The sequence below is a fragment of the Protopterus annectens genome, chromosome 2.part0 (genome assembly GCF_019279795.1).
Source record: "Protopterus annectens isolate FY-2018-M chromosome 2.part0, PAN1.0, whole genome shotgun sequence".
Taxonomy (NCBI): Eukaryota; Metazoa; Chordata; order Ceratodontiformes; family Protopteridae; genus Protopterus; species Protopterus annectens.
The window spans coordinates 1,347,851,766-1,347,877,911 of record NC_056728.1 but is presented as its reverse complement, the minus strand read 5'-3'; the positions used below and the strand labels follow the sequence as shown (position 1 = coordinate 1,347,877,911).

General features: G+C 42.8%; 1 protein-coding gene across 1 annotated transcript in view; it reads right to left on the bottom strand.

Annotated features, from left to right (window-relative positions):
- The window catches only part of BBS7 (Bardet-Biedl syndrome 7), a 1,778,061-nt gene that overhangs the window by 655,794 nt on the left and 1,096,121 nt on the right, over positions 1–26,146 (bottom strand). Inside the window, exon 11 of the mRNA XM_044061529.1 lies at positions 20,451–20,643. Coding sequence (XP_043917464.1) covers positions 20,451–20,643 — 193 coding nt within the window. The remainder of the gene's footprint in view (positions 1–20,450; positions 20,644–26,146) is intronic.

The following is a 26,146-nucleotide window of genomic DNA, read 5'->3' as shown; positions in this document are numbered from 1 at the left end:
TTCCCCCGACTGCCTTCGAAGGCGGACAGTCGGGCAGCTTCTCAGGGATGCTGAAAGGGTTGGTCAGGGAAAGATTCCCTGGAACCCTGGTTCTGTGGACCCCCTCTGCCCCTGGGGCGGTGTCTGTTATTATTCCCCCCTCTGCCTCTAGGGGGAAATTCACCACGTGCGGCAGGCGTGACTCCCTGTGGTTTGCGGAACCACATCTTTCCACCCCTCTGTCCCTTAGGATAAGGTCTAGAAGGCGTGGAAAAACGGACTCCCACGGCAGAGAGAGTTTTACCATCTTGCTCACATCTGGTGAGGGTATTCTTCACCTGTGGCCCGAACAATTCCGAACCGTCAAAGGGGGTGTTGGTGAAGGACGCTTTGAAGGGGTCGGCAAAGTTACAGAGTTGCATCCAAGCGTGACGTCTCAATGCAACACCTGTGCCAGCGGCCCTACTCGCTCCATTGACTGCATAAGAGATTAGCCGCATGGAGGAGTTAACAATGGAGTTCAGGGTAGCCAGCTGAGAGTTTATTTTGTTCTTAAACCCCGCAGCAGAAGGATCCTGTACCGTTTCACCCAGCTCTGTGAGCAAGTCTCTCTGAAGGTGGGTGAAATGACATAAATAGTCCAGCGATCGCATAGAAAATGTCGCTGAAGCAAAGGTCCGCTTGCTGTACCTGTCCATGGTCCTGGACTCTTTGTTAGGAGGATGAACAGGTACAGAAGGATCAGCTAATTCCTTCTTAGTGGCTGCTGCTACCACCATAGCATCAACTGAAACACCTTTGGTGAGAAAGGATTTGTCATCTGGTGCAGAAATAAATTTAGAAGGCCTCCTAGGGGTAGGTTCCATTGAATCAGGAGCTGCCCACGCCTTTCTAGCCACTACCTCCATTAGTGGGTCGAAAGGGGGAGACACCCAGGAGGTGGAAGGGCGAGATCCAAAGGCGTCAAGGTAAACCGACTCGTCCTCGGAAGGTTTGAGAGTGGACCAATTTCCCCTCTGTCTTAGGATCTCCAGGATGTCTGAAAAGGAGACATCCTCAGAGGGGGATCTGGGGGAACCCTCCGACTCATCCAAGTCGGTGTCCGATGTGACAGACTTGGGGGAGTCTATATGCTTCCTCTTGCATTTTCTTTTCCTAGGGGGTTCCCCTGAAACTTCAGGGGAACCCTCAGAAGAGGAGGAGACACCCAAAGTGGGTACCTTACGCTTTGGATCTCTGCTGTCGGGTATAGGAGGATGGCCAGAGACCGTAACAGACACTACAGAGGGAGGAGCCGCAGAACTTAACCTTGGAGTGGACACTGGGTCCAGCACACTCCTCATCACCTCGAAGGCTCCTCTATCAGACACCAAAGGTAGCCCCGGCTCCGAAGAGGTCGGAACCACCCCCGGAACCGACAGAGAAGGCTCCGAGAATGATGTCGGGGCCGAACTAACCAGAGCCGAAGCTCCAAGAGGGAGAGCAGGGTCGGACAAGGGTCCGATGCCACTCGCCCTCTTGGAGCCGACAATGGAGTCCCGGCGCCCGGACCTCTCCATGGACGGAACCAATAAAGAGGTCGGAGCCGACGACACCGGAGCCGAAGGAGGGGGTATCGGCTCCGACGTGGGCAAGGTCACGGTTCCGACGAACTCCGGCTCCGAACTCGAGAGAGGAGTCGGAGGAGGAATGGATAACTGTATCGAAGGAGCCACAGTCTGGTGAGATGGACTCTGAATCATTTGGGCCAGCGCCTGAGATTTTATGAGTCTACTGACCACCCTCTCGATGTCGTGGTCGGACAGCCTGGAAGACCTTGATGAATGAGTCCTATGACTCTGCTCCGATAGGAGGGGGGACCTCTGAGCCGATCTGACGGACTCTAAAGAAGGGGACCTAGAGCGCTTGCATGCTGGGGTCGGCTCCGATGATGGTTTCGAAGCGGAACCCACTTTGCTCACCTCGGAGCCAGCCGGAACCGAGGTCAGAGCCGTCTCGACAACACCAGACCTCGGCTCAGGAGCTGGAGCAGAGGGTTTGGTGGTTTTTGATGACTTCCCCGAGTCAGACTTGGACGGGGAGTCATCAGGCTTTAACAAGCCCCTTAGAATGAGCTTGTTACGCCTTTCCTGCAGGACTCTTGAACTAAATCCGTGACAAACGGAACAAGAGTCCTGCAGGTGTAAAGGCCCCAAGCAATAGACACAAGAAGTGTGACCATCTGTCAGAGACATTTTGTGACAGCACGAGTCACACTTCTTGAATCCCGAGACCTTAACGTCTTTGGACATTGCCCTAAAGACAGTCATTCAATCAGCACACACACTCACTCACTTACACACAAGGGGGAGATGAGGGGGCTGACTAAAACAACAACACACACGCACAGAGTAAACAGAAAAACTAAAGCCTGTAGGCCTGATTATAAAAGTTAACTACAGGGGTGGGTAGGGCTTACGAAACAAACACTATTAAATATAATATTGATAGGGAACAAAAGTAGGGATAATAACCTAATAAACTACCTCAAAAAATATAAACTTTGTTGAAAATTCCTTTACTGACCTGAGCCGGTAAAAAAGGCAACCTCACAGCGAAGCGGCAAACGAGATCTGGGGAGTTAGCGCATGGTATTGTGGGATATAGGGCTGCCTCGAGCTGGTAAAAATAGCTCTCGAGCTATAGCATAGGCTGAGTCGGAGCCGAAGATTGGCTCCGAACCCCATTCAGCAAGAATGAAGGCGAGAATGACAACTTAACATTGGGCCTTAACCCTGACTGGAATATTTTACAATGATGGGTGTAACAAAAATCAATAGTACAGGACAAACAATAAGCAATCTTTTTCTTAGAGACAAGTTAACCCTTCTTAGCCCCAAAGAAGGACATAAACAGCTGTTCATCTTTCCAGAAGGGCTTAGTTCTGTCAAGGTAGTACCTAAACTACCTGTGCACAATCCAAGCTATGCAGAATCTTTTCTCCCTTGTTTTTGGTTTCCTGATAGAAAACTAGAAGATTGAGAGTTTAAATTCAAGGTAAATTCAGAAACATAATTTGGCATGAAGGAAGGATTAGTGTGTTAAACAACCCTGTCCATGTGGAAAATCAGATAAGGTTGGCCCACCAGCTCATAGACTCACTTTGCAGATGTTAGAGCAATAAGCAAAACAGTTTTTCCAAATGATGAACTTCAAATCAGCCTGAAAGTTAGGTTCAGAAGGAGATAAGATACATTTTTCAAGAATACAGATGAGATCGCAAGGAGAAGAAATTTGCTTTTGAGGGGTCTCATGTGCAACACTCCTGTCAAAAACTGTCTGACTACAAAAAGAGAGGTGAAAGGGGGATCCATGGGCAGACAAGTTGAGATGGCTGCAAGATGAACATAGATAGATGCATAGCATATGTCATTGTTTAGTAGCTCAGACAAATATTTTAAAACCAGATGGAAAGACACCACACCAGGCCCTCTGATATCGGTTAGGCACCACCTAGAAAATTTCTTCCACTCGTAAAAATAAGCTTTACTAGTTGCAGGTTTTCTTGTCTCCTTCAATACCTGCTGCACATTCTTATGGAACAAGTAATTAAAAGGTATCAAGACAGAATAATCTAGGCTATCAGTAGCAATTGTTCTAACATGGGGTGCACCAGTTGCCTCTACACTATGTGAGCAGATTCAGAATGCAAGGAAGCTTATGGTAGTTGCTTTTGGTCAATTCTGTTAAAAGTGAGAACCAACTTTGCTTGGGCCAAAAGGAGGCATCCACAATGATATGTCATAATTCTTTCTGAATCTTCTGAAGTACCTCAGGTACTGGTGGAAAGGGTGAAATTGGTTAAAGGAACATTTTTGTCCAAGGGAACAAGAATTCTTCTGTTCTTCAAGCATGGTTGCAGGAATGTCTCAAACTGAATTTTTTTTAACTTGTCAGTTTTGGAAGGAGGCAAACAGAACTATTTAAGTGTTCACCACATCCGGACCAAATCCAGGCAGATGTCTATCCCGAGTTTCCACTCATGAATGTCCTACTAGATTCTGCTTAGCGCGTCTACCACTGTGTTTTGCTCTGATGGGATGTATGAGGCCTGAAGCATCAGAGAATGCAGGACAGTTTGACCCCAGACGATTTGACCGTGATGCAATTGGATACGCTTTCATATTAAAAAAAAACACATTTATTGTCTATGAGAATATTTATTGGATAGTTTGACCATGGATGTTTTGATCCCGGACTATTTGACTCCAATTAAATTTAATAAAAGCATGTTACTATTTAATATTTTAATTAAGAATTCTACATAGGAATTTAATATATTATTTAACATTTTAATATGTAAATGTTTATTTAACATATTTTTAATATCTAAATATAATCAATTGAACAACAGTCTAACATGTTAATAATAGCCTATACAACTAATGATGGTCGGGGGAAAAATTTTTACAAGGACAAGCAGTATGGAGGGTATGTGACGCAACAAAGAGGCAGGAACTGGAAAGAACGGAGGCCGAAGTTTCATCAGGACTCAGAAGTAAGAACTGAGGCCTGAACATTTCACACTCTTGACCAAAGGTATGAAATTTGTACCTAAACCATCTTTTAACTTGACTGACACAATTATAGAATTTAAACTTTTTACTCGTAAATTGAATTTAGCTGCTTGCTTTGGGAATTCTTCTAATTATAAGAAAGCAGACCTTAAGAAGAAGAGTTGTTACATACCCCCAACACACCCTAACATAGGTCTTTTTGAAAAAGCAGTAGTTAATGACATTTACAGCATCAGTAGACATCTTACTAATATATGACTGTTCATGACAATTTAACTCTTAGTGAGAGGAAAACCTTGAATGAGTTAGCCACGAATCATGACATTACAGTCATGAAGCCTGACAAAGGGGGAGGAATGGTACTTTTCAATATATATGACTACATTAATGAAATATATAAGATTCTTTATGAATCTGGTAATTATGAGACCGTATCTGTTAATGAGATCAATATTGGTTATAAATGGATAGATATGTGTATTGAGGAGTTATTAATAGATCAACGTATTACCAAGGATACATATGACTATTTAAAGGTCGAATATCCTACTTTGGCGTGCATCGTAGGGATACCCAGGATACACAAAAATATTGAACAGCCCCCCTTTCGCCCTATAGTATCGGGCAGCCGCTCCAAGACATATCCTCTAGGAGTAGTGATTGATAGATGGCTAAAACCTATCTATCAAAATATAGTACATCTGGTCAAGGATTCGTGGTCTTTTTTAGCTAAACTTACTAATGACAAATGGTCTGAGAATAGTACATTCATTACTATTGATGTTGTAGATCTTTTTTTCTAGCATTCCTAAGGAAATCGGCCTAGAATATTTTTGTAACAGTTTATCTAAATATTTGAATGGGACAAAATATTGGTCATTATGGAATTAATGTCACTTGTCCTTGACCATAATTATATTCATTTCGAAGGTGAAAATTTTAAACAAGTTAGAGGTGTGGCTTTGGGAGCAGTGTGTGCTCCATACACGCTAATTTAGTTATGTTGGAATGGGAAACCACACAATTGTTTAATAGTGAGTATTACAAAAGAGTCATCTATTACTCATGCTTTTTGGATGATATATTTATATTATGGGATGGAGACAAAGTATTGAATTTTTTATTACTTTTTTGAACAGCTTTAGTTCCTTTTTAAATTTTACATATACATGTAATGACACTAGTATAGCCTACTTGGATATTCTTATCACTAAGATTAATCATGGATTCAAATCCAATATACATAGGAAAAAAACATTCTCAAACAGCTATTTGGATTACACTAGTCACCCACGAAAAATGATGACAAGTATATTTAAAGGTCAATGCATCCGTGTAGCACGGATGACATCAGAATATAATGATGTACTGACACAGTTAAAGCTTATTCAGGATATGTTTAAAAATACAGGATATCCGGAAGCTATGTTAAACAACATTTCATCATATGTAGTCGAAGAATGGGGTAAGAAATATCCACCTGTATTAGGTAGAGAGAGCTTATTAGTAAAGACTCCAAAGTAGTAAAGAATAAATATACAAGAGCTTGTATTTTGGAATACTCCCCCTATGTGGAGTTTATTAAGAAGATTATTAGAAACAATTGGAATTTGTTAACTGTTAATGAGGAAGTGAATGACATAGTAGGCTCAGTTCCTTTATTTGTATATAAAACAGGATATAATATCAAAAGGAAACTTGAGTATACACCGTCAAGATCTGGAGGTAATAATATATACGGTAGTAGTAAAATGTGTGGCTCTTGTAATCAATGTTATACTACATTGGAGAAAGATTTTATTATCTTAGAAAATGTTAATAGGACGTTAATTAAATTTAAGAAGGGCAATTGTAATACAAAATATATCATATATATGGCCAAATGTATGGCTTGTTCAAGTTTTTATATAGGTAAAACAGAGAGGCACTTTAGAAAACGTATATACGACCATTTGTATGCTATTCGGACTCATGACATTAATAATGCCCTTAGTAGGCATATTATGGATTATGATGAGAATCATATTTTTTAAATTTGCTATTATTGACCAGGTTATTACAAACACTATGGGTGCTAATTATAAAGCCATTTTAAGCTGAAAAGAAGTTATATGGCAAATTTTTACAGACACAGGTACAAAACTGTGTCTTAATGACTATTTTACTATCAAGCCTATCTTAGAATTACAACAGTATTTGCCATAGTATGTACTTGTGAGACCTATGAGTTTTAGCTTAATTATTAAAATTATTAAATTTATATTTTACATCTATTGGATAAATTTTGTATGTATTTAAGTATCATTACAGACAGTCAAATTGCATTCCATGCCATATATTTGTTTATAATGATATTTGTTTTATCTAGTTTATCTATTTTTTTATTTTATATATTGACTTTTAATACACAATAGGTATAGATGTTGATATTTTAGATTAGGTAGGATGACATATTGTTGTTTGTGGTTTTCACTCATTGTATATATTATTATTTTTATTCTCACATTTTGCACACATTTTTATGTGTTATATGGCTTTAAGGTAGCCCGAATTTGAAGGCGGGATTGGCGCCAAAAAGTATTTAAATTGTAACTGATTTTAATTTATGGTATTCTGAAGAAGTCCAACTGTTGTGGATGAAAGCGCTTAATGTTGGGTACGGTCGAATAAAGCAATAGTTTTGTCTTTCCAACGGATTATTTCATTTTTTTGTGCATCCTGTTCGTGACACCAGTTGATACTGAGTCTTTTGTTTCTTCTGTTGTTGCTTCGGCTGAGGTCTATTTGGTTACGATGTTAATAATAAAATCAATCAGGAATTTTACAGAGGAAATTAACATATTTAACATTTTAAAAATTAAAATCATAAGAAATTAATTATATTATTTTATGCTGATCAAATGCAAATGTTTTAAACAGTTTTATATATATATATATATATATATATATATATATAAATATATATATATATTTATATATATATATATTTATATATATATATATATATATATATATATATATATTTTTTTTTTTTTTAAGTTAAACCATTAAGAAATTGTAAGCAACTCCATTGTAGGTACTCTAAATTTGTGCAACTGGCAAGACTTCTTGCTAATGTTAGAAGTCTTTGATCATTTGTTTGATATTTTTTTCCTCTTTTTTTTTGTTGGTTCTACTCCTCTGACAAATACCGCATATTTTTGATCTCTTCCACATTGTATTTTATGAACGTTGTTTGTCTTTTTGTCTTTTCCCGCTAAGGGGTCGCCACAGCGTAACTCCAGTCCACTAATGATTGGCAGTAGATTTTTATGGTGCCGAGCTGTCAGCCTGATGCCCAACCTTCAGCGAAGGCACACCCATTCACGCATGTCTTTTGGAGGCCACTCGACCGTGGGGAGGACATGCAGACTCCACACAGAAGGCACTCCCCCCGCACACTAGCTGAGAATCAAACAGGAGAACCTCTTGCTGTGAGGCAACAACGCAACCACTGTACCACCGTGGCTCTGCACATTGTATTTTATGAATACCTTCTATAAATCACCAAGTTGTTGGATGATCTACACCTAATTCTGTTTGCAATCTTCTATGAGTAGCTTTCACAGAGTTGTTGGTTTGATCATCGCTGTTTAAGGTTCTTTCATACACTGCCCAACCATTTGGAGGAAACATTGTTTTTTTTCTTACTCCTCTGTGATTAGGTCGCTCAATATAACTGTCTTCAGACTAGTTTAGAATTGGTTGCAGTGTTTCAGATATGTAGCCTGTTTTTTAAATCATCCAAGGAATTTTCTAGTTCATCTGTTGGTACAAAAGCAAGTGCAGAAATCATTTGTGCTGCAAGTGCAAATTGCCCATCGTTATACTGCCCCAGAAGTCCTTTTTGTGATAACATCTTTTAAATGTTTTTTTACCAGATGGAAAAAGCATCCGTGGATTTCTGCTTCTGGATATGTTGCTCTAATAACATTTAGTACTGCTAGCTCGTAATCTGTTGAAATTGAAATGGGTAACAGGTTTGGCAAAATTTCTTGAATTGCTTGAAACATCCTATTACAAGTTTCTTTTCACTTGCTCGGTAATAGACAGTAAGCTACTGATAAAATGTATCTGCTTCCTCACTCATTACTACATACAACTGAGTAAACAGTTTTTGAGGCTATTTTGAATGTTCCATCAGCAAACAGTTTTTTTTTTATTAGATGGCTCCACATAGGAGTAGTTTCCTGCCCAAATATTAAATTTCTTTTATCTCCCTGTCTGGAGTCGAAAAGAAGGAATTTCTTATTTTGACCATATGATTTACAATTTTCTGAAATCATTATGGATGCTAAATCAACTGGTTGTGCTGGAGCGGCATGAATCTTCTGTCTTTTTCTTTTGATTATTTTTTTTCATGGCTGAATTTTTCGGCAGTTCACCCTTAACTGCTTCTGATGTTCCTTCTACTGCAGTGTTAATGATCATTGCTGGAATTTCAAGTGTGTCTTCACTGTGCTTTCTTAGGGATGTCTTTATCTTTGCAACTTCAATTTGTGATATAGCGCTTCCATAACTGTGATCATTTAACATATTTATTACTGCACTTGACTTGTAGATACTGAGGTATGAAGTCTGGCTTTGCAGTTATACGATGCTCGTTTATCACACCTCCAAAATGTAATTGTTTGATCGTGATTGTACTTAAAGCAGTACAGATATCCCTCATAATTTATTTATTTATTTATTTATTTTTTTTTGCAGTTTCTCTTTGAAGTAATGTTTGACATTTTGTTAGTAACTGTATGGATGCACAATTGTATTATAATTTTTATTTTATGTTCGGGTCAAATTGTCCGCAGTAAAAAAAAAAGAAGTTATGTACTCACCATAACGTTCCATCTGAGTAGGTAACTTCATTTTTCAGCAACCTGTGGGTATCGGATCCAAGCTGACAGCTTTCCAAGCTAGAGATCCGAGCTTCAAGTTCCTCCCCCTTACCCATAATACCCTGCTACCTCCCTCCAGTGCTCAGATCGAGTTTGCCTGATTACCACACAGCACCAAAAAAACAAACCACCTGAACATCCTAACCTGGTACCTACCAGGAGTGAATCAAATAATCATTCAGGTAACAAACTACAGGCTAGGGGGATGGAGGGGGGGGGGGGTTCGGTTGCTGACAAATGAAGTTACCCACTCAGATGGAACGTTATGGTGAGTACATAACTTCTTTATCTGAAGTAGTTAACTTCATTTGATCAGCAACCTGTGGGACAGAGTCCCCAGCTACCAAAGAATTTGGGAGGTCCTCAAGGAAGGATATTCCGGAGCACTGCAGAGCCAAATGCTGCCCTCCTTCTGGAAATCAAATCTAACTTATAATGTGAAATAAAGGTATGAGAGGAAGCCCAAGTAGCCGCAAAACAAATGTCATCCAAGGGTACCCTTGACCAAAAGGCAGCAGAGGTAGCCATAGAACGGGTAGAATGTGCACGAACCCCCACAGGCTCAGGTCGACCAGAAATTTTGTACGTGAGCAAAATGCAGTGAGATATCCACCTAGTTAGAGTCACCTTCTTTACTGGTTTACCCAAAGATGTCTTAGCAAAGGAAACAAAGAGCTGCTAAGACTTATGAGAGGCAGCAGTTCTGTGCAAATAAAAGCTTAACTGTCTATGCACATCAAATGAATGGAGTCTGTACTCCCTTTTGTTCTGGTAGTTAGGGAAGAAAACAGGCAGATTAATGGATTGGTTGATGTTAGCCTCAGAAGCCACTTTAGGTAAAAAGGAGGGATTAGTCCTGAGGGAAACTCTGTCTTTATGGAAGACAAGATATGGAGGTTTAGTACAAAAGGCCTGAAGTTCCAATACCCTTCTAGCTGAGGTAATAGCAATCAAGAAGGCAGTTTTCCAAGACAAATACTTTAAGTCAACTGAAGCTACAGGCTCAAAGGGGGGACCAGTAAGAGCCTGGAGGACTAAGGTTAGATCCCACGGAGAAACTGCATTCTTGACAGGAGGTCTTAAAAGAAAGGTGCCCTTCAAAAAGGTCTTGCAGATCTTAGAGTAAGCTAAGGGACCAAGATTGTCTCCGATGTAGAAGTGGGAAATGGCTGCCATTTGAACCTTCACAGTTGAAGAACTGGCCCCCTGATGAAAAATGTGGGATAAAAACTTAAGTACCGCTGGAATGAGAGCCATAAAGGGGTCCAAATTCCTATGCCCGGCCCAGATACAAAAACGTTTCCATTTACTCTTGTAGACTTTCCTGGTAGAAGGCTTATGTGCGGCCACCAGAATGGATTTAACTGCAAACGAGATGCCGGGAGTCCTAGCCACTAACGTAATTGGATCAACCAAGCGGAAAGCTTGAGGTCATCCAGGTTCGGGGTTTTCAATCCCAAGGATGAGAAATCAGATTCGGAATGGGATCTAAGATCCAAGGACGAGCTATGAAATGAGACCGCAGGTATGGGAACCAGGTTTGACGAGGCCAGAATGGGGCTATGAGGATAACTCTGCTCCCCAACCAACGAGCTTTCTGCAAGAATTTTGTCATTAACTGGAGAGGAGGATAAGCATAAAGAAGACCGGATGGCCAAGCATGAACCAGAGCGTCTCTGGGGCTCTCCCCCAGTGGAGGGATTAGAGGGAAAAACTCATTGCACTTTGGGTTCGAAGGCGATGCGAACAGATAGCAGCAAGGTTGACCCCATTTGAGGAAGATCTGTTTCGCTACTAAGGGGCTCAGAGATCACTCGTAAGGTGAGAGGATAGTTTGCTAAAATGTTGGACCTGCCAGGGATGTGCGTTGCTAGCAGAAAACAGTTGGTGGATATTGCCCACTCCCAAACTCTCATGGCCTCTTGGCAAAGAGGGTAAGACCTGTTCCCCCCGTTTGTTGATGTACCAGACCACTGACATGTTGTCTGTCTGAACTGCAATAGTCCCTAGAGGAAGAAAGGCATGGAGAGCCTGCAATGCTAGAAGCACTGCCCTCATCTCTAGAACACTGATATACAGAACAGTCTCTGTTGGAGTCCACATGCCTTGGACAGTTCTGCCCATGCAATGCCCCCCCCACCCTAGGCGAGAAGCGTCCGTGGCCACCGTGGCTTGGGGTAGAGGCATCAAAATGGGCCGCCCTTCCCGAAGCTCTCGGGAATGAAGCCACCAAAGCAAAGATTTCCTGCAAACCCTGCTGAGGGGAATAGAGGAGTACAACGGATGTCAAAGGATGGACCACTGGACCTGCAAGGTCCATTGAAGAACCCTCATATTCAAGCAGGCTAGGGGTGCAAGGTTGACAGCCGCCGCCATAGACCCTAGAGCCCTCAGGACTAATTCCGTCGGTGGGGCTGGAGACTGTAGAAGAGCTAAGACATGGAGAGTTAGGTTGCGGAGTCTGTCCGACGTCAAGAAGGCCTTGGACTGAAGCGTGTCTATTGTGGCCCCTATGAAGTCCAGGACATGAGCAGGCTGAAGGGATGATTTTTTGTAATTTATAGTGATCCCTAATTGGTGGGCCAAATGCAGGAAATAATCCCTGGCTGAGCATAGTAGATGCCTGGTGGGAGTGGCGAGGAGCCAGTCGTCCAGGTAAGGAAAGACCTGCATTCCCTGAAGCCTCAGGTGGGCCGCTACAACTGCCATGACCTTGGTGAACATCCTGGGGGCTGTGGTGAGGCCAAAAGGGAGGACCCTGAACTGATAATGGCTGGCTCCCAACCGAAAGCGGAGAAACCTCCTGGATCGCCTGTCCATTAGAATGTGGTAGTACGCATCCTTGAGGTCTATGGCGCACATCCAGTCGTTCTCCTGCAGAAGGGGGAGAATAGATTGAATGGTGACCATCCAGAATTTCTCTTTGGCAATGGACAGGTTCAGTGTAGACAGGTCGAGAATTGGTCTTAAGTCCCCTGTCTTTTTTGGCACCAAAAAGAACCTGGAGTAAGTGCCTAATTCGGACTGGCCTGGGCGGATGTGCTGGATGGCTCTTTTTCTTAGCAGCTCTTTTATCTCTAAAGCTGCCGCCTCCCTCTGATTGGGTGGGACTTCGGGGAGGCACCCCAACTGAGGGGGAGGATTCAAGAAGGGAATAGAGTAACCACTGGATATTATTTGGAGCACCCAGCGATCTGTCGTGATGGACTCCCAATGTGCTAGGTGTTCCGAGAAATGCCTCCCGACTGCCTCCAGTAAGGAGCAGTCGGGCAACCCCTCAGGGTTGCTGCACGGGTCGGTCGGAAAAAGGTTCCCTCGACCCGAAATTCTTCGGTCCCCCTCTGCCTCTGGGCCGGTGTCCACCTTGTCCTCCCTTGCCTCTGAAGGACGAAGGGTCCAGAGCAAAACGAGATTGTTGAGATTTCCGGAACCACATCTTCTTTTGTCCTCTCTGGTTCCTGGAAAAGGACCTTTGAGGAGCAGAGAAGCGGATTCCGACAGCAGATGTCTTCCCGTCTTTCTCGCTGTGGAGTAGCGTATCTCGGATGGTCTTGCCAAACAGCGTAGAACCATCAAAGGGAGTGTTCGTGAAGGACTCCGTGAAGGGTTCCGCAAAATTACAAAGACGGAGCCAGGCATGATGCCGTAAGGCGATGTTTGCTCCGCTGGCTCTAGCTGCCCCCTCCGTGGCATGGGAGAGAAGCCACATAGAAGTGTTGGATATCGACTTTAGAGTAGCCATTCGTGCCGAGAAGGTTTGTTTGTCCTCGGCCGACATGGACTCCGGGGGTGACCCAACGTACTCTGATTAGATCCCGCTGTAGCCGAATCACGTGTGCCAAATAGTTCAGCGCTCTTGCGGAGAAGGTGGCTGAAGTGAACATCCGCTTTCCAATGCGGTCCATCGTCCGAGACTCCTTGTTTGGAGGATGTACCGAGGAACTATCCTGAGCCAGTTCCTTCTTGGTGGCAGCCGCCACCACCATGGCATCTACTGGGGAACCTTTGCTCCATGCTGTCCTGTCTGTCGGGGGGCTAAGGATCTTATCTGGTCTCCTGGGTATCGGCTCTACAGTGTCCGGCTCCTTCCACGCCCTGGTAGTTATAAGATCTACCAGGGGGTTGGCCAGAGGGGACACCCAAGAGGTAGATGGGCCTGCGTCAAATGCCTCCAGAAACACAGACTCATCCAAGGAAGGTTTTTGAGCTGAGCACCCCCCCTCTAATGCGCAGCATCTCCATGATGTCTCCAAAGGAGACGTCCTCGGAGGGTGACCTGGGGGAACCTTCCCCTTCCCCCAAGTCAGTGTCTTCCGTGAGGGACTCGGGGGAGTCCAAGTGCCTCCTTTTACACTTTCATTTGTGAGGGACCTCCTCGGGGGGCTGTCTGAGGAGGGCTCACCAACCAGGTCCTGTTCCTCTAGGGGAACCATCTGTGATGTAGACGCAGGCTGTCCCTGGGGCCAGATGATGGAAGACAGACCCGTCTGCGAGGGAATGGCGGATGGATCCATAGAACAAGCTTGGGGCCTCGAATCCCTCGAAAGGACCCTCTCCACGACGTCGAAGGCTGAAGGTGAACCGCTCTTCCTAGGATCCGAGAGCAGCCCCCTCGGATCAGACGTGTGGATCGGTGGCCGGAGTTGAAACAATCGGACCCGAAAGAGAAGTGTGCTCCGACCGCATCCGAGCCGAAGACACACTCACCCCTCCGGATCAGAGGCTCGTCTCACGGCCCCGAGAGCTCGGATCCGAAAAAGGACCCGACAAACTCGAGGGTACAGCTGGCGTCGAAGTAGCGATTACTATCGGCGCCGACTCCCTGGCTCCAAAGCTACCCGGATTTGACGGCTCCGAAACCCGATAATGGATCGGAGAAGGAGCAATGGGGGCAAAGAAAGGGGCCGAGCTCCCCCCTGGAGGGGGGGAGGCAAGAGCACTCCCATCTGCATCTGGGCCTGGAAGAAGCGACGCATCATCTGGTCCATGTCCACGTCTGAAATGCTCCTAGTACATCTAGAAGAAGCCACCGAGACTGGCCGGGAAGGCCGCCTTGACGACCTCGAAGGTGACCAGGTCTCCTCCTCCGGCTCCGGAGAGAAACGTGGAGAACGGAGCCGAGAGGGGGAAGACCCAGAGACCTTCAAGGGAGAACCGAGCTGCTTAGCCGGCAGGGCCGAGGGGACAGAATCGGCCTGCCGCTTGTGGCTCCTATGCCTCTCCCTGTCACACTCCTTGTCTCTTCTCTCTCTCTTTCTGGAGTCCCTCTCTCCCTGGGGCACAGTGGGAGTTTGAGTCCTGGCCAGGGGAGCAGGAACAGTTGGCTGAACAGCAGCAGCCATGGCTGGTGCCACTGAGAGAGAGAAGGAAGAAGCAGAATCCACAGGCAAAAGGCCCGCAAGGATTAACTTGGTCTTCCTGTCCCTCAAAGCCCGGGGGTTAAAGACAGCACAGATCTGGCAGCCTGATGACAAATGAGCCACCCCCAGGCAAATAACGCACTGAGTGTGGCCATTGGCTGAGGACAGCTTATGGCCACACTCAGAGCATTTAGAAAATATGGCCTTAGGGCCTTCAGCCATGATAACACACACCCTCACACACAGATAAGGGGAAGGGAAAGACTACTATAAACAATTTAAACTAAATATACTAAGGGTCGGTAAATACACACACAATTTTTTTTAAGAAAACTAGAGCAAAAAACCCTCTAAATCACTCACGAAACTGCCAGGAGCTCGTCACTCGTGCTTCAAGAAACCACGGCAGAGATCTGAGGAGTGGAGGGAGGTAGCAGGGTATTATGGGTAAGGGGAGGAGCTTGGAGCTCGGATCTCTAGCTTGGAAAGCTGCCGGCTCGGATCCGTATTGGATCCAATACCCACAGGTTGCTGATCAAATGAATTTACCTACTTCAGATTATTTTTTATTCTTGCCATTATAATGGGGGACAAGCAGGTGGCACTATTACCATATTTTTAGTGTGCTGCGGTCTAACTTTAATTCAAACATTTTTTGTTTTACTAAGAATAATACATTGTGTCTTGCATCACAGAACGGTCGAATAAGCTGGTAAAATTCTGGTATTATGAATTTATTAATAAATAATATAAGATGTTTCTATGGGAATATGATGGCTGTCTAAATTTTGAATTTTATTATCTTAATTTGATTCATGACTGTTTCTTTTCTTATGTATGGTATTCCTAGATTTAAAGTCTTGAATATCATGTGGTATTGTCAGTTCTGGGATTAAGATTTACTCAGTGTATCTGAAGTTTTATTCAATTTTATGCATTTTATTTTTATTAAAGCTGGTTTTATTCTCCAGACATTGTTCTGTTTTTTTTACTTTACTGACATCAGTTCTCTATGATTGTACCAGGTTACAGACCAGTAATGTGAATAATATTTTGTTCTATCTAATAATGGGTTATTTTTTGTGCAATTGTGCATGACTGCTGCATTTTTTCGATCTTCTTGCTGAGTGTTATAAATATTATAAAGCCTTGTTAACTAGGGCACAACAGCACTATCAAACTGTATGCAAGGTGTTACAGATCTAGATATGGAATATGTTAATGCAGGAGTCAAAACGCCCGGGGTCAAAACGGCTTGTGCCAGATAATGCTGTGCTCCCAGGCCATCACTGCCAACTGGCAAAGAGGGTATGACCTTGCAACCCCCTGTTTTAGGTACCATATGACTGTCGTGTTGTCTGTGACCAATAAAAGGGGACCTCAAGACCATAAGTGGTGAAGAACTTTTGAGGTCTGAATCACTGCTAACATTTCTTTGAGATTTATGTGCTTTGTAGAGTCTGAAGAACCCCATCTGCCTTGCACTTGAACTCTCCCGGACATTGCTCCCTATGCAAAATCTGGTGGGTCCATCTGGACTGACTAAACTGAAGTCTGGACGGATAAGGGTGGGTCTGGATTGAGAAACATCTGATCCATCCACCACTGTAACTCTTGCTTCACAAAACCCAACACTGGTATCTGGAACTCAAGTGATGCAGGTGCTGGTCCAATAATTTTTAAGTACCAATGAATCTTTTCTCATGTGGAGTGATGATATGAGAATCACTGATGCCATAAGGCCTAGAATTTTCAGAAACTCTGTTGCTGAAGCAGCTTCTTGAAGACAGAAATCCCAGAAAATGTCCATCATACAACCCAGGAAGACAATTCTTTGTAAGGGTATGAGACAGTACTTTTGTAGGTTCAACCTGAAGTTGGGAGCAATTGAAATGTGATAAGCATCCTTAAGATGCAACGTCATCATGAAACAATGGTCTGGAAGAAAGGGCAGGCCCATGTGCAGGGTCAGCATTTTGAGTTTGGGTATTTTCAGAAAGGTATTTAGGTATGACAAATCTAAAGCTGTTCTCCACAACAGCTCCTTTTTGGGTACCAGGAAGATTGTGGTGTAAAATCCTTTTCCTCTTCCTTTTTGCAGTGCATGAACTGGTTCTATAACCCCTGCTTGCAACTTATGATGGAGTAATGGAAAGAACAGATGTGTCCGGTCTGGAGGGTGTGGAGGGATTTTCCTGAAGGGAGGAGGATTTTCTCTTTACTGGCAAGAATATCCTCACTGAATTATTCTCAGCACCTACTTGCCTGAGACAATTTGTGGCCATGCTGCTGGGTTGAGTGAAAGGAAGGGGAAAGGGGAGAAGGGACAGGAGGAAGGGATGTGATGACTTGAGTCTTGGCAAAGTCATTCTTTAGAAGGGAATGATCTTTTTCGGTAAAGGAGCTCCTCTTATTTGGTTTGGAAGCATTATCCTCTTGACATTTTCTCTTGGTACCCTGACACTTATTAGGCTGGGATTTTTGTTTTGTCCTTTGAAGATGAATGGGGGAACCTGGGAATATGAAACAATTTAGATACTCCATGCATGAATATACCTCTATCTTCCCATTGCTTGAGAACCTGGGAAGCTGTAAGACCAAACACAAATTCAGAACTTAAAGAAGCATTCAAAATCACATTTTTTAAATCCTCCAAATAATTCTGTTATGTAACTACATGTACCTTCTCAATACAACAGAAGCACACACATTTCTAAAAATTGTGCTTGTGCCTTCCAAGACACTCCTGAAACCTGAGTCACATTAACAAATGTCATTTGTATAACATTTCTATTTAGTTTGCAAAGAGACAGAAAAGTATTCTAAACTATAAGCACATGGTAGAATACATTTTCACATGAGGTGATGATAATTTAAAATTATAAAAACTAAAATACTGGAGCGAGCCAACTTTTTTCCCCTGAAATTCTAACCACTTGCCTATTTTATCCAGCGTTGTAGGTTCAGAAGAAGTTAAGTCTCTCCTGTTAGACTTGCAACTGGGTCAGCTGGCAAAAAAGCAAAGAGAACTGCAAGATTAAACTACACCCTGCATTTCCTCACAGACTTTTTAGGGACTGGTTCATTAGCCAATGGAGCTTTTCATGCAGTTTTGCAGACATCTTCTATGGCCGGTAACAGGAAGAACAGCTAAAACATTTGGAAACTCATCCTCAATAAGATCATAAACTCTGCCAGTCTCTGGTGTGGCTCCATATTGCTTCCATTCAAATACATCTCTAAAGCTGACTAGCATCTGAGGAAAGGTGATCACTTGCTTGGAATTTTTATCCTGTTCACCTTCCAAAGAATCAGACTGGATGGACTCAGTGTTCACTACTATCTGCATTTGAGTCTCCGTCAAAATCTGCAGCACTATACTGATCTCTAGAGATCACAACCCCACAGTCATTCTGAACAGGGTCATAGTCTCTGAGATTATCTTACTGTAAAACACTCTTAGCTAAGTGAACCACATCACAGACCTATACATAGTAATAATCTGATCTTCAGTTGTGTGATGAAGTTTCTTTCTTCTTCTTACTATGAACTACACAAGAGGACAAAATACCTGGAGACAAAGTACCATATTTTGACAAGGGGTCTCAGCCTGGACCTCTCTTTCACCTAAAAGGTTTGGTTTCTCCTGTACTTGAGCCAGGTACTGGAACAGTCCACATGATGTGTCTGACCACCATGCTATGGAAGGCTATGGGGCCACAGCAAAAGGTGACAGGTAAAAAGGTAAGTGGTCTGCAGGCCGGCTTAAGGCAACAACAGATTCACAAACTGTAGGCTGAGGCAAGTTTCTGTTGATTTTCTTTCCTTTTTAGGTGCAACTGGATTTGAAGGGGGTGGCAAATGTATTAAGATCCATCAAATCATGTGGAAAACACCAGCTAGAAGAATTCAAAGATACTATTAAGGAATGATTAAGGGCAACAATAATAGAAAATATGAACTATGTTGCCACACATCAAATATGACTAAACTGCATAAAATATAGCAGAAACAGTTTAAATTATGCTGAGTCTTGTTTTACAACCTGCATAGTAGAGTAAACAACAGCGCTCGTGCACATACACACACACACACACACACACACACACACACACACACACACACACACACACACACACACAGTACCAAGTAAAATTCACTTGTCTAAATTGTGACAAAAATTAAATATATACCATTAAATCAAACACAGCCCTTCCCTGACCCTCTTTAAATGCAGCCTAGATCAGTGGATGGGTGACCACAAATTCAATCCTTGGATGGCACCCATGTCCCTCCAGGACAGAGGAATTCAGTATTAACTACCACAGACTTACCTCTGCAAACTTCACTCACCTAACCACAGACAATTGGGGCAACTCAGGATAAATATGGCTAGGCTTATAAGGCCTCTATGGCTGTTAGCCTAGTAACTTCCTATGAAACTATGAACCAAATAGGAGCCATTTAAAAGAGAAAAAATAAGCATTTAGTTAAAAATTCCCTTGTCAGAAATGGAAAAAAAAAGTCTTCACTGACAATACAAATAATCTGCTGTAAAACTGCAATTTAATCATAAAAATGGCTACAGCACTGTTAAATCAAAAGTAATTATAAAAATAAAAGTAAAAAATGCAATATTTTCCTGTCTGAACTTCAAAATGAAACAAGTAAAGAACAAAAACATCAGGTACAATTAAATTGCAGATCTACATGCAAGAGGTAGTCTCTAGTGTTCAGCTAATATCACAAAACTTTTAAGCATACAATCAACAGAAGAGTAAGCTAGAATTCCCAAGGGAATTACTGGAAGTAGTAAATAAGAATATTAAAATAAAAAGTTAACATAGTATATATATATATATATATATATATATATATATATATATATATATATATATATATATATGCGTGTGTGTTTTTTAATAAAGGAAATCAAAAATATGTGATAATACAGTAGAAGGGAGGCTGTCAAAGGGATCTTATCCATGTCTGGAAGCTGTTATCCACCAGTGTAGGCTGCTGAGGAAATTCAACTGTGACAGTCCTACATCAGGCCCTAAAATATTGAACCACTATCCCTCTGTGACAGGGGTTAGGCTTCCCCTGATGGGAGAGGCTTAGCCAATCCCCTACCACAGAGAGGAAGGGGAGGGAATTCTGAACTCTGGAAAGCTGCCCGTGTGGGTTTATGCAGGCACAGAACCCACACGCCATCGAGACTGAATGATGAACGCAGTACAGTTCCAGAAAACCTTTCAATGTAATATCCTTATCATGGAATGGAACGAATGCTGACAGGCAACTGTCTACAGTGCCAGTCTGTAGTCTGCATTCTGTATTCCAAATTTGCATAATGCTTTGCACTAACACAGAGTGCATTTGTAGGCTGATGGTATTTTAAGACAGCACTTATGGATTTCTGTAGCTTAAAAAGAAATGTAAAAAAAACAAAAACAAAAAAAAAAAAACAGGAAATGAAAGTTTTAAACTTACAGAATATACATGACTGGCACTGAATTAAGTAAAAGAGAAACATAACTGCAATCAAGCATCACACAATTTTTTTTTACCCAAATGTTATGAAAACTACAACCTGGGAATGAATGTGTGCTGGAATTACTCACCTGTACCAGGACATTGTCAATAGCAGTCTGTACTTCCAGGATAAGGCTATAGCTAGCATCATCTCTGTTTAGTGTGAACTTGTCATTGACATTGAACATGGGTACTGCTGAGATGGCAGTGCTAGACTGAGCTGACTGAAGGTACTTTTCACGTTCATGCAAAACTTTCATTTGCAGCTGCTCGAGCTCTGTCCTGTGAAGAAGTAATAAAAATATCATGGCTAGTCCTGGCCTACACGTTTTATACTCAGACTACATTAGAATGTGGTGTTTAAAATGGACTAAGGTGCATACAAAGTAAATAACATAAAAACATATAAAAACATCTAAAGCACAGTTTGCATTTTCAGTGAACACAACATCAAAAATAAATTAAAAAACCCAGGCTTAAACTCTGTTATAACCTATTTTTAAGTAGGCATTCCAAGAAGTGTTTAAGTGTATAACACGCTTAATTGTGGTGTGAACAGCTCATAGAGTTTTCAACCCAGTTATTCATGTGCAGCAGTTTGTAATGGGAGGAAAAGCAGGAAACTCCAATTCAGCTGTTACAATTTTCACCGTGATTGTAAATAGTGCAACTACACACATGGTGTTATACAGTACAGCATACACAAATGCATGACATATTTTACAAAAGTGAACGGTTATTTACAAGGGCAGCAGCAGGAAATACAATTATTACAAATTAAAGAATATTAAGGTCACTACTGGTTAACTTAACTGGATGAACAATCCAGCTGATATTTTAAGGGCAGGGAATGAAGAGGAAATGAAGGGTGTACGGTAGAAAAGGGAAGTAAGCAAAAGCAGTGAAGAAGGAAAGGTAGGGGAGAATTTAGGCTCGCAAAGTGATTTCTTTAAAGCATGACCCTGTAGTATCTTAAGTCAAGCCAGCTTTGGATGCCAGGTGGAGAAGCATTTTAGGCCATATTTTACACATATAACCTTGTCCTGGCAGCTGTAAGAAAGAAACAATTTTATCTTAAGTGTTGTGAAGTGAGACTACTCCGGAGTTGTTTCGACCAAACAATCTATGCACTACAGAAAACTAGAGGTACAACTCTGTGTGTGTGACAGTGGGTCAATGTTTCAGTGAGAATGAATAAGAAAAGATGAGTCTGCGGCTTTCCAAGATGGTGGATATCCATTAAACACCCTTTCCATGTGGCTCCTTGCAACTGCTCATAAAATTTGCCTTAAGCCAAATACAAAAAAAACTAAAAATATACCAAAAACCTCTATTTGGGATTATAAATTCATTTAATTACTTGCTGAAAGAAAAAAAAAGTCTTTGTCCACCAGATTAGAAGCTGTCCATTTAAATCTTAATAGGTCGGGAATTCCTCACCACATGTGATTGGGCCTGCTACCCTGGTGGAAACAGAGGAATAGAAAAGTCATTCAACCGATTAAAATGTCCAACGAAATGGATGGGATGGTTACTCAAACTACAAAATCTAAAGTATAATTTATTCCTTCACCAGAGAAAGAAACCGTGGTTAAAAGACAATGAACAACCAAGCAGCAACAAGAAAACTTAAAACGGAGTGTAAAACCAAAGTCAGACCAATCGTCTAATATGGATGAATCAAAAATGGCTGTTCTACCTTTGCAAATGGCTATCCACAACTTTTCAGAACAATTGTCTGGGTTTGGGAGCACTTTGAATCACATAGTCTCGCACCTTGACCAAACTGAAGCTGTAGCACATGCAAACAAAGTTAAAATTGATAAACTTCAGAAGGAATTAGAATTGAAATATACAACTATTACAGAAATCCAGCAAAAGTTAACTGATCTGGAAGCAGGTGTAACAATATTTTAATAAGAGGCATATTATGAACAGCAACAATTAATTCACACCCTCAAGCAGATCTTTGGTTGCCTGGTTCACAATGACGCTGTTGCATCGGAAAGGATCATTAAAAGAGCTCATCGGGCACTTTGCAGCAACCAGGACCCTGTCAAACCTAGACAAGTATATGCTAAACTCCTTAATTTTCAGGATGTTCAAAAAATCCTGCTGGCAGCCAAAACCAAAAACTTTATAACCTGGAACTGTCATAAAATTACCTTTGCCCAAGACTTTCCTATGCAGATCAAGCAGAAGAGGCAACTCTTGTTCTGGTACTGCACATATTTACTTAGTCGCAAGATTAAATTTCAAATGAAATACCCAAATACCCTAGTATTTCAGCACAAAGATCATAAATTCACATCCGACTCACCTAGAGAGGCAAAAGCAGCATTTTTACAAGCCTTCGGTGAAGTTCCAGAGTCTTGAGGGAACAAGGAAATAAGAATTTACTAGCTTTCATGTTGGAAAATTAGAAGTTATGTACCTACCATAACGTTCCATGTTAGTTGTCTTCTCTCGCCTTCTTTCTTGCTGGATGGGTTCGGAGCCGATCCTCGGCTCCGACTCGGCACTTGCTAAGCTCAAGAGTCACTTTTACCAGCTCGAGGCAGCCCCATATCCCATGATGCAAGGCGGTAAATACCCAGATCTCGTTTGGAACCTAAAGGGAAAACTACCTAGCATAAAAACTTTCCACTAAGGAAAGAAGAGCAATTAGCCTAAAAAGGCAGATAACTAAACTAGAACTAACTGGTGCCCAAAAGAAGCAATCTTCCAGAGACAAGGGAGATCAAGATCTGTCCAGGCAAGGGGGCAGGAGGGAGGGTCGCACGAAAGAAGGCGAGAGAAGACAACCAACATGGAACGTTATGGTAGGTACATAACTTCTAAATGTTAGGTTGTCAATCTCGCCTTCATTCTTGCTGGATGGGACCGCGTCCCTAGCACCTCTATCCTGGGTGGCTCATTGGAACAGACTCTTGAGAACCGTAGAACCAAAACTGGCTCTATCCCTGGAGGCCAAATCCAATTTGTAATGAGAAACAAAGGTATGAGGAGTGGCCCAAGTGGCTGCTGCACAAATAATATCTAAGGGTAGTCTAGCCTGAAAGGCTGTAGAAGTGGCTAAGCCTCTAGTGGAATGTGCCTTTGGTTTTGAGCACAGCTGTTTGCCCCTAAGTTGACAGATTTCGGAAATGGTGGAAGACAGCCATCTAGACAAGGTCACTTTGGAAACAGAGAGGCCTTTCTTATTTTCAGCATAGGAAAAAAAGAGCTGATCAGACTTTCTGAATTGTTTTGTTCTGTCCAAATAATATCTGAGCTGGCGGTGAACATCAAGATAATGTAATTTTTGTTCCGATCTGTTGGAGTAATTGGGAAAAAATACAGGGAGATCAATAGATTGGTTTAAATTTGTTTTTGAAGCAACCTTGGGCAAAAAGGATGGATTAGTTCTCAAGGATACTCTGTCCTTGTGGAAGACCAAATATGGGGGACGAACAGAAAGGGCATGAAGTTCTGACACTCTCCTAGCCGAGGTAATAGCGACAAGGAAGAGTGTCTTCCATGAAAGAAACTTTAGTGAGCATGAAGCAGCTGGCTCAAAGGGAGGAAGAATTAAGGATGTCAGCACTAGATTTAGGTCCCATTGAGGAGGAGGACTCCTGATAGGAGGTTTGAGGAGAAAAACTCCTTTTAGAAAAGCTCTACAAAGCTTGTGGGACATAATGCTGTGATCTGCAAACCCCACATGAAAGTTCGAGATCCCAGCCAACTGAACTTTGACCGTGGAAGATGAAGAACCTGAGTGAAAGATTTCCGCTAGAAAATCCAAAACTGCATGAACAGGGGCAGTAAAGGGATCTATGTTCCATGATTTCGCCCAAAGGGAGATGCGTTTCCACTTGCTAGTGTAAATCCTTCTAGTAGAGGATTTAAGGGGAAGCCACTATGATATCCCTAACAGGGTTAGAGATCATAGGAAGCCTGGCTAAGGAAGGAAGTGGAGCAACCAAGCTGTGAGGTTGAGAGAAGGAATGGACCGATGCAGCTGACCCGATTGGTGGATCAGAAGATCTGGCACTGGGTCCAGATGCCAGGGCTGCGCCAAAAGGTAACGATGGAGGAATGGAAACCAAATTTGTCGAGGCCAATACGGGGCAATGAGAATCATTTTGGCTCTCAAAACGGTAGCTTTCTGGAGTACCTGTGGTATCAATGGAAAGGGAGGAAAGGCATAAAGAAGTCCCTGGGGCCAATCTTGGGTAAGAGCGTCTCTTGGGGGATGGCCCGGAAGTGGGAAGAGAGAGAAGAAGGCTGGGCATTTGCTGTTTTGGGGAGTAGCAAAAAGATCGCAACATGGGCGGCCCCACTTCTGAAAAATCTCCTCCACTATAGATTGTTTGAGAGACCACTCGTGAGGCATGAGTATAGCTCTGCTCAATCTGTCCGCTAAAACGTTGGTTTTCCCAGGGATATGCGTTGCTACCAGAAACCGATGAGAGGAGATCACCCATTGCCAAAGTCTGAGAGCCTCTCGACACAAGGGGTAGGAATTGGTTCCACCCTGCTTGTTGATGTACCACACTACGGACATGTTGTCCGTGTGAACTGCAATTGTTCCCAAGGGAAGAAAGTCGTTGAGGGCTTGCAACGTTAAAAGCACCGCTCTCATCTCTAGGACATTTATGTGCAGGTGGTATTCGAACGGTTGCCATGTCCCATGAACCATCCTGCCCTGATAATGACCCCCCCCACCCGATCAGGGAGGCGTCCATAGTGACTGTGGCTACCGGGGCCGGGGAAACAAAGGGTCTGCCCTGATGAACCTGGGGAGAAGAAATCCACCAGGATAGGTGGTTTTTGCAAATTTGTGTCACCAGAATTTGATGACGCATGGGAAGTTGTTGGTAGGACCATTGGGTGAACAACATCCATTGAAGGAGACGCATGTAAAAGCGGGCCAAAGGAAGAAGAGTAATGGCAGCTGCCATGAGGCCCAAAACTTTTAGGACCAGTCTGGCTTGCACCTTTTTGCTGGTAAGGATGATCCGCACATGGCTTTGGATATCTAGGATTCTCTGGCTTGTGAGGTTTGCTGACATCCGAACAGTGTCCAAATTTGCACCTATAAAAGTAATAGACTGGCAGGGCAGTAAGGAGGATTTTTCGTAGTTGATCGAAATTCCTAACTGAGTGCAGAGATTTAGGGTGTAATCCCTGGCTTGGAGAAGTTGATGCCTGGTGGTGGCTGAGAGGAGCCAGTCGTCGAGATACGGAAACACCTGGAATCCTTGACGTCTCAGGTGAGCCATGACCACTGCCATACATTTGGTGAACACTCTGGGGGCTGTAGTGAGACCAAAGGGCAGGGCTCTGAACTGAAAATGACTGGACCCCAGCCGAAAGCGGAGAAACCTTCTGGAGTGTCTGTGGATTTTTATGTGATAGTACGCATCCTGAAGGTCTATTGAGCACATCCAGTTGTCTTTGCCCAGGAAGGGCAAAATCGATTGAAGTGTGACCATCCGAAATCTTGTCTTTTTCACAGACTTGTTGAGCCTGCTGAGGTCCAGTATTGGTCTCCAATCTCCCGTCTTTTTGGGAACCAAAAAGAACCTTGAGTAGATTCCGGGCTCTGGATGGTCTGTTGGAACTGGCTGAATGGCCCTTTTGTGTAGAAGCTTTGATACTTCTAATTTTGCGATTTCCCTTAGCCCGGGTGGAACATCTGGAAGGGAATTTTTGTGAGAGAAGGGACTTTCCTCGAAAGGAATCTTGTAACCCTCGGATATGATCGACTGTACCCATTTGTCTTGTGAAAGGGAAAGCC